This window comes from Carcharhinus amblyrhynchos, chromosome 14 (assembly GCF_965287045.1).
Source record: "Carcharhinus amblyrhynchos chromosome 14, sCarAmb.v2.hapA, whole genome shotgun sequence".
NCBI lineage: Eukaryota > Metazoa > Chordata > Chondrichthyes > Carcharhiniformes > Carcharhinidae > Carcharhinus > Carcharhinus amblyrhynchos.
In genome coordinates this window covers 62,265,273-62,275,078 of record NC_137337.1, presented here as the reverse complement: position 1 = coordinate 62,275,078, position 9,806 = coordinate 62,265,273, and the positions used below count along the sequence as shown (strand labels likewise).

The following is a 9,806-nucleotide window of genomic DNA, read 5'->3' as shown; positions in this document are numbered from 1 at the left end:
AGGACTAGAGGGCACAGCCTCAACATAAGGGGGGTGCAGTTTAGAACAGAGTTGAGGAGGAACTTCTTCATTCAAAGGGTGGTGAATCTCTGGAATTCTCTGCCCGTTGAAGTGGTGGAGGCTACCTCGCTAAATATATTTAAGACACGGGTAGATAGGTTTTTGGTAGGCGAGGGGATTAAGGGTCATGGGGAGAAAGTGGGAAAGTGGAACTGAGCCACTTCAGATCAGCCATGATCTTATTGAATGGCGGGGCAGGCTTGAGGGGCTAGATGGCCTACTCCTGCTCCTATTTCTTATGTTCTTAAGATTGCTCCGCCTTATTTAATAAAATCATGGCTGATTTCATTTTAGCCTGAACTTCACATTCCAGCCTACTCTTGGTAACCTTTCACGCTCTTGCTTTAAAGAATCTATCTACTTCTCCTTAAAGATAGTCAAAGACTGTGCCTCAGCTACCTTTGAGGAAGAGATTTCCAGAGTCTCACACCTCTGAGAATTTTTTTCCCACATCTCTAATAAATGGATTTTTAAACAGTGCCTCCTAGTCCTACATTTTACCACAGGAAGAAACATTCTTTTCAAATCCACCCTGTCAAGTCCCTTAAGGATACTATCTGTTTCAATCAAGCCATCCTTTACTCCTTTAAATTCCAGCAGAAACAAGCCAAACCTGTCCTGCCTTTTCTCATAAGACAACCAGATCATTTCAGAAACTAATCCACTGAATCTTCTCTGAACTGTTTCTAATGCATTTACATCTTTCCTTAAATAAGGAGACCAGTGCTGTACACAGCATTCCAGATGTGGTATAACCAATGGCCTGTATAAGTGAAACATGACCTTATATTCAATTCCCCTTGAAAGAAACGATAATATTCTGTTAGCTTTGTTAATTATTTGCTGAACCTGCATACTGAGCCTTTGTGATTCATGCTTTAGGACACCCAAATCCTTCTGCATCTGAGTTCTGCAAATTCTCGCTATTTATAGAATCATAGAATCCCTATAGTGCAGAAGAGGCCATTCTGCCCATCAAATCTGCACCGACCACAATCCCACCGATCTCGTAACCCCAAATATTACCCTGCTAATCCCCTGATACTGGGGTTAATTTAGCAAGGCCAATCAACCTAACCTGCACATCTTTGGATTGTGGGAGGAAATGGGAGCACCCAGAGAAAACACATGCAGACATGGGGAGAATGTGCAAACTCCACACAGACAGTGACCCAAGGCCGGAATTGAACCCAGGTCCCTGGCACTGTGAAGCAACTGTGCGAATCGCTGTGCCAGCCCTATTTAAATAATGTACTTTTTTATTTGTCCTGCAAAAATGGACAACCTCATTTTCCCACATGATGCTCCATTTGCCAGATTTTTGCCAACTCATCTAACCAATCTATATCTTTGCAGAGTGTCTTTATATCTTCTTCATAACTTACTTTCCTACCTGTCTTTGTGTCATCAACAAATTTAGCAACTATTTCTTTGCTCCCTTCATCAAAATCATTTATATAAATTGTAAAGCATTGAGGCCCTACCACTGATGCATGTGGCACATCACTGTGGCCAACCAGAAAAAGACCCATTTATACCTCCTCTCTGTTTCCTGTTATCTAGCAATCTTCTATCCATGCCAATATGTTACCCTGTTTCCATGAGATTTTATTTCTACAATAACCATTGATGTGACCTTCTCAAATGCTTTCTGAAAATCTAAATACAGTATATCCATGGTTCACCTTTATCCACATCACATGTTCCTTCTTCAAAGAAATCCAATAAATTGGTTAAACATGGTTTTCCTTCCACAATACCATGTTGGCTCTGCCTGAGTATTTGGAATTTATCTAACTGCCCTTTTATAGTATCTTCATAATGGCTTCTAACATTTTCCTTTTGACAGATGTTAAGCTAACTTGTTCTATAGTTTTCTACTTTCTGTCTCTCTCCCTTTTTCAACATTAGTTTTTTTCCAATCTAATGGAACCGTTCCTGAATGTAAGTTTCTTGTTCTTTAGTGACTTTTTAAGGGGATTCTTGACAAATACATGAATAGGATGGGGATACGGTCCCTGGAAGGGTAAAGGTTTTAGTTCAGTTGGGCAGCATGGTCAGTGCAGGCTTGGGGGGCCAAAGAGCCTGTACCTGTGCTGCAATTTTCTTTGTTCTTTATTCTTTTTTGAATCTAGTGAATTTTGCAAACTTAAACCAACGCGTTCACTATCTTACCATCTTAACGATCCTAGGGTGAAATCTCTTCAGGATTCAGTGACTTGTCAACTTGCAGTTCCAACAATTTGTGAAGAATCACTTCCTTAGAAATTGTAATTTTCTAGAATTCCTGCTTCCAATTCTGAAAGATGTGTGGGTTAGGTTGATTGGCTATGCTAAATTGCCCCTTAGTGTCAGGGGGATTAGCAGGGTAAATACATGGGATTACATGGATAAAGCCTGGGTGAGATTGTTGTCAGTGCAGGCTTGATGGGCAGAATGGCCTCCTTCTGCACTGTCAGGACTATATGATTCCTGATTAACAGCCATCTTGGGAATGTTACTTGTATCCTCTGTAGCGAAGACCAATGAAACATACCTGTTCAAATTCATCTGCCATTTCCTTATTTTCCATTTTTAAATCCCCTGACTCACTTTCTGTAAGACCAACATTCACTGTGTTAACTCTTTTTAAAAAATGTCTATAGTAACTCCTACTGTCTTTATTTCTAGCCAGCTTTCTCTCATTCTCTAATGTTTCCCTCTTCAAAAATCTTTTAGTCATTCTTTGACTTTTTTTAAAAATATTCTGACCTGCCACCCTTCTTTGCCCAATTGTATGCTTTTTCTTTGTTTGATATTATCTTTAACATTTACGGTTAGATGGTGGGCTCTCCCCTTAGAATTTTTCCTTTTTTGTTGGAATGAATCTAAATTTTAAGTTTAATTATTATTGTCACAAGTAGGCTTACATCAACACTACAATGAAGCCACTGTGTCCCTAGTCGCCACACTCTGGTACCTGTTCAGATACACTAAGGGCAATTTAGCATGGCCAATGCACCTAACCAGCACGTCTTTTGGACCGTGGGAGGAAACCGGAGCACCCAAAAGAAACCCAATGAGACATGGAAAGAATGTGCAAACTCCACACACAAGTGACCCAAGCTGGGAATTGAACCTGGGTCCCTGGCACTGAGAGGCATGTGCTCAGGTAGGGTATGACTGGCCGCAGTCAGTGAGCAAATTGCATCATCTGTCCTAGGCTGGGGATGAAATATCAGCACAACAGTGAAAGCTGCACAGTACAAACTGCAAGAAGTTGTCCTCATCAGCACTCAAATCCAGCTGGTGAGTGAATATCCACATTATAAGATGTGCATGTGGAGATAGAAGCATTGACATGGTTCACTTCAGGGTCATTTTTAGGCACTATGCCACCCAGCTATTATGTGTATTTTGATATATCCCCTTAAATTTCTGTCAGTGCATCTTTATTAATCTATGCTTTGACCTAATTTGCCATTCATGTTTGCCAGCTCTGCTTTAATGCCCCCATAATTGCCCTTATTTAAATTTAAAATATTAGTCTTTTTGCTTTCAAACTGTGTAACTTTCAATCACACGACCATGTAGGACTCACGTGTTATGAGTATGTGGGGGCCTTGGAATGAGTACAAGGTTCAGCAAAATGATACCACGAACGAGTGAATCAGGTAGCAGAAAGCAGATAAAGTCTCCCACTGTAGAGTTAAATATAATTTTGAAAGTGTTATTAATGAAAGATAAAATAATGAACTTCTTTGACGCACAGGATGACATAAAATGCAGTAGGAGGGAACATTCCCAGTGAGGCTGCGGTTGTGCAGCTTGTGAGCCAGTTCCAGGGGGGGGCTGCCTCTTTAAGAGTTATTGCGTGTGCTCAGGTAGGTTGTGATTGGCCGCAGTCAGTGAGGAAATTGCACCATCTGTCCCGGGCCGGGGGTGAAATATCAGCACAACAGTGAGAGCTGCACAGTACGAAGCTGCAAGAGGTTTTCAAAATGCCTTACGTCCTCATCAGCACTCAGATCCGGCTGGTGAGTAAATATCCACATTGTATTGTATTGTGTGTGCGGAGATAGAAGCATTGACATGGTTCACTTCGGGGTCATCTCTAGGCACTAATCCCCGCTCAGTCCTCCTCGTCAAATAGCTTGAAAAATAGCGACGGTGCCCGACCTCATCGCCATTTAATCGCGGAGGTTTAATATATCTCTGTTTCCAATGTGCAATCTCCGTTTACACCAGGAATGGAGGATCCGAGGGGAAGTAGGAAGTGTCTGATGCCAGTCCCAGTGGTTTCCTTACACTAAAAACGAAAGTATTCTGTTGGCCTCGAATTAAATGAGCGAAGTTGATCTAATTTCCGAATTATTTCTACACGAAGTAGTGTTCGGATCCTATGATGTCGCAAGAACTCGGGGGCCGGAGTGGTATTTTCATCTGAAATTGACAGTGCAAACTAAAAACCAGAAATAATCTCGGACCGGATAGGCTATACATTTAATCATATTCGGATTATTGCCATGACGCTAGACTGATTCTGAAGTAATGAGTAAACTAGAGTTATTCTCAACATTGGCAAGATCGTAACTTGATTTCAATTAGAAATCACATTTGCAGTCTCCACCTTGATATCCACTCAAACAAATGCTCTGTAGGCGGCACGGTAGCACAGTGGTTAGCACACTGCTTCACAGCTCCAGGGACCTAGATTCAATTCCCAGCTTGGGTCACTGCCTGTGTGGAGTTTGCACATTCTCCTCGTGTCTGTGTGGGTTTCCTTCAGGTGCTCCGGTTTCCTCCCACAGTCCAAAGATGTGCGGGTTAGGTTGATTGGCCATCCTAAAAAAAAATTGCCCCTTAAAGCCCTGAGATGTGTAGGTTAGATAACATAAGAACATAAGAAATAGGAGCAGGAGTAGGCCATCTAGCCCTTCGAGCCTGCCCCACCATTCAATAAGATCGTGGCTGATCTGTCGTGGCTCAGTTCCACATTCCCGCCCTCTCCCCATAACCCTTAATCCCCTCTCTTATCAAAAACCCATCAACCTGCGTCTTAAAAATATTTAGCGAGGTAGCCCCCACCACTTCAACGGGCAGAAAATTCCAGAGATTCACCACCCTTTGAGTGAAGAAGTTCCTCCTCAACTTCGTTCTAAACCACCCCCCCTTTATCTTGAGGCTGTGCCCCCTAGTCCTACTATCCTTTCTGAGCGGGAAAAGTCTCTCCACCTCTATCCTATCCATCCCATTCATCATCTTATACGTCTCAATGAGATCTCCCCTCATTCTTCTAAACTCTAACGAGTACAAGCCTAGTTTATTCAGCCTCTCCTCATAGCTCAACCCCCTCAACTCCGGTATCAGCCTAGTAAACCTCCTCTGCACTCCCTCCAAGGCCAAAATATCCTTGCGTAAGTACGGCGCCCAAAACTGCACACAGTACTCCAGCTGCGGCCTCACCAATGCCCTATACAGCCGCAGCAAGACCTCCCTACTTTTATATTCAATCCCCCTCGCTATGAAGGCCTGCGTCCCATTCGCCTTCCTGACCACCTGCTGCACCTGCAAGCTGGGTTTTTGCGACTCATGCACAAGGACCCCAAGGTCCCTCTGCACCGTCGCCTGCTGCAGTTTTTCGCCACGTAAGTAATAATCCTTCCCACCATTATTCCTACCAAAGTGGACCACATCGCACTTGCCAACATTAAATTCCATTTGCCATTTCCTGGCCCATTCGCCCAGCCTATCTAGATCCTTCTGTAGACTCTCCACACCCTCCGCACAATTTGCCGTTCCACCAACCTTGGTGTCATCAGCAAATTTTGACACCCTACACTCGGTTCCCTCCTCCAGATCATCTATATAAATGGTAAATAGCTGAGGCCCCAGCACCGACCCCTGGGGCACTCCACTAGTCACCATCCGCCAATCCGAATAGCACCCATTGACCCCCACTCTCTGCCTCCTATTTGACAACCAGTCCTCTATCCACGCTAACACCCTACCCCAACTCCATGTCCCCTGACCTTCTGCAATACCCTTTTGTGAGGTACCTTGTCAAACGCCTTCTGAAAATCAAGAAAGACCACATCCGCCGGCTCTCCTCTATCCACTGCCCTAGACACGTCCTCATAGAACTCCAGTAAATTTGTCAGACACGACTTCCCTTTAATGAAACCATGCTGCGTCCGCTCTATCAAGCAATTCCTCTCAAGATGCCTCGCTATTTCCTCCTTGATGACGGATTCTAACATTTTACCTACAACAGACGTTAAACTAACCAGCCTATAATTCCCTGCCTTTTGCCTGGCACCCTTCTTAAACAACGGCGTAACATTAGCCGCTTTCCAATCTTCCAGCACTTCCCCGGAATCCAGCGACGTCTGGAAAATAACCACCAAGGCATCCACTATCACCTCCGCCATATCTTTCAGAACCCTCGGATGCATTCCATCCGGTCCTGGTGACTTGTCCACAATAGAGGGATGTAGGAATATGGAGGTAGGGCTCAGGTGGGATTGTGGTCGGTGCAGACTTGATGGGCCAAATGGCCTCTTTCTGCACTGTAGGTTTCTGTGATTGCTCAAACTTAACCTGGCCTTTTTTGCCAATATCCAGCGTAGTACTAAAGCTGTGTCTACTCATCACTAAGTCGATAACTGCTCCTGTCTCCATCTCTTCCACCCCCATTGATGCTGAAACTGTCCTTCGTATCTTTGTTATTCTCAGACTTGACTTTTCTCAAGTATTGAAGTCCAGGCAGATTGATCCAATTCTGAACTAAGTTCTGTTTGTCTAGTTTCCCTATTTTTCTTTCTATTCTATGTCTAATGTCATTGCTTTGACATGCAGTGAAGTTGTGCTCTGTGTTGTTTCTATAATAAAGATCATTTTTTTTTGTATGCAGAATCATTAGGCTGGGCCACCATCCTCTCCCAGGTGAACCTTTTCATTCTTCAACTTTCAATGGCTCCCAAACTTGTAGTGCAAACATTGTCAAATTCAAATCCTTCCAACCTTTACAACATGATAGCGTTATATTCCTACCTGCATCATTCCCCCTTCTAGCTCTGGTTCACAGCATGTATCCCTATTTTATTGCTCCATTGTTGGCATCTGCTTTCCCTCTCACTCTGAAGCTGCTTCCTCAAAACTTTGCCATCTTACTTTATTTCTCAGACTCATGAAAAGCCTCCTTAATGCCCAATTGCTTATGGCCAGCTCCCCCAAACCCCACCCCTTGCATAGAGATGGGCAGCACGATGATCCATTGGTATAACACTGCTGCCTCACAGCCCCAGGGACCCAGGTTCGATTCCTGGCTTGAGTCATTGTCTGTGTGGAGTGTGTATGTTCCTTCCCCACCCCCCCTGCCCCTCAATGTTAGCACGAGTTTCCTCTGGGTGCTCTGATTTCCTCCTACAGTCCAAACGATGTGCTGGTTAGCTGCATTGACCATGGTAAATTTTCCCTCAGGTGCTGCAGTGTGGAAGTTTTGCGTTTGTGATTGAGACGAGGGGATTTTCACTGTAACTTAATTGCAGTGTTAATGTAAGCCTACTTGTGACACTAACAAATTAAAACATATTCAGAGTGGCGGTAGTACTGTATAGAAGCCTGCCAGACAAATAAAACTACTTCAGAAGGTGTCTTTTTAAATACGAATTTCACAGTAATGTTCAAATAGAAATAACTGCTAGAATTTTACTGCCCTGCCCACCACGGGAATTGGAGCAGGCGAGGAGCAGGTCATGGGAAGGTGCATTGGCAGGATTTTACGGTTTTGGAATGAGCAAGGCCATAAAATCCCAGAGAATATTTCTACCATTGATATCACTTAAATAAAGCAAATAAAACAAAAAAAGCTTATCAGGCAAAAAAAGACATTAAAGCACAAAATCCAATTTCCAGATGCATGTGTCTGGTTTATCAATAATTCTACTTCTATTCACTGCAATAGCCCAGTGAATATTCAGAATCACAAGCCTGCCTAACTAGTTTCTACTGTTTGAATTGTGGAACTGACCAGCTCTGGAAGAACATCCATAATTATTGCGTTCTGCTCAGTGAATGAAACTTATCTGCTTTCTAAAGAAGGACTGGTTTGATTTTACAATAATGTAGAAATTTTGAGGGAGGTGATGCATTGGGTGTGGCCGGCACCTGTCTGATGCATGCTTTTAGGCAGTGGTGGAAAAAAGATTAAACTTTCAAGATGATGCCTTCTAGGACCCCTTGCAAAATGTAAAACTTCCAAGTGCTCTCTCTGGCTCTAATTCCTTCTAGGCTGAAATCAACTGAGCTGGCACTGACCAAATGATATAGTGGATTTACCCACCACATGAGCCAGCATACCTTTAAATTTAGTCAGCTTGTCAAACATAGTGCAGGTTTGTGCTGTGCTGGGTATGGATTTACTTGGATGTTAATCATACATTGCGGAAGGAATCTATTTGACTTAATAGTGCTATGCCAGCTCTTTGAAATAAGTACCATTAATACCACTCCTGTTTTCCCTCTATTACCCAATAAATTTCTCTTTTTTAAATATTTAGCCAATTTTGAAAGTTCCTAGTGAATCTGCTTCCATCACCCTTTCAGAGAGTGCATTCTAGATTGTAACAACTTGGATACATTTTAAAAAAACTCATCTCCCCTTGGCTTCCTTTTGTCAATTATCTTATTTGTTTCCTCTAGTTACTGACCTTTCAGCTAGCAGAAGCAATTTCTTCCTATATGATCTATCAAAACCCTTCATAATTTGAATTATTAAACCTCTCCTATATTCATTACATCCTATGACAATTTATTTCCAGCTTTCTAACAGTTAGACTTCAAACTTGTCTCAGATCATCTGCCACTGAAACCCTCACTGATGTCTTTGTTACCGCTTAATTTACTTGACGATTCCAAAGCATTCCTGTGTGGTCTCCCACATTCTCTCCTGAGTAAACTTGAGATCAACCAAAACTCTGTTGCGTGTATGTCACTCACACCAAGTCCCATTTCCTTGTTCTCGCTGATCTGCGTTGCCTCCCAGTGAAACAACATTTATTTTAAAATTCTGATCCATTTTTTTTCAGATCCCTCCATGGTCTTGCCCTTCCCTATCTCTCTCTAACTCTTTCATAGAATCACAGAAACCCTACAGTGCAGGAAGAGGCCATTTGACCCATCGAGTCTGCACCGACCACAGTCCCACCCAGGTCCTACCCCATAGCCACTCACTAATCCCTCTAACCCATGCATCTCAGGACACTAAGGGGCAATTTTAGCATAGCCAATCGACCTAACCCGCACATCTTTGGACTGTGGGAGGAAACCGGAGCACCTGGAGGAAACCCACGCAGACACAGAATGTGCAAACTCCACGCAGACAGTGACCCAAGCTGGGAATCAAACCCAGGTCCCTGGACTGTGAAGCAGCAGTGCTAACCACTGTGCTACTGTGCCGCTCTATAACTGAGATTGTTTTGCTCCTCTAATTCCAGTCTCTTGAGCATTGCCAGTTTTTATTGCTCCATCATTGGTGTGGCCACACGTTTGGTTGCCTTGGAGCTTTGGAGTTCCCTCCTTACCCCTCTCTGTCTCTGTACTGTACTTTCCTCATTTAAGACACCCCTTAAAACTGATCATCTGACCTAATATCTCCTTATGTGACTCTGTCGTATTTTGTTTTACAATGTTTCTTGAAGCACCATAGTACATTTTATTATGTGAATGCCACAATATAAATATGTTATATATTCCATGAGATGCCT

General features: G+C 43.1%; 1 protein-coding gene across 1 annotated transcript in view; it reads left to right on the top strand.

Moving 5' to 3' along the window:
• The first annotated feature begins 3,913 nt into the window (after positions 1–3,913).
• The window catches only part of gchfr (GTP cyclohydrolase I feedback regulator), a 44,179-nt gene continuing 38,286 nt past the window's right edge, over positions 3,914–9,806 (top strand). Inside the window, exon 1 of the mRNA XM_080202998.1 lies at positions 3,914–4,076. Within this exon, the coding sequence (XP_080059124.1) occupies positions 4,041–4,076 (36 nt within the window). The 5' untranslated portion in view covers positions 3,914–4,040. The remainder of the gene's footprint in view (positions 4,077–9,806) is intronic.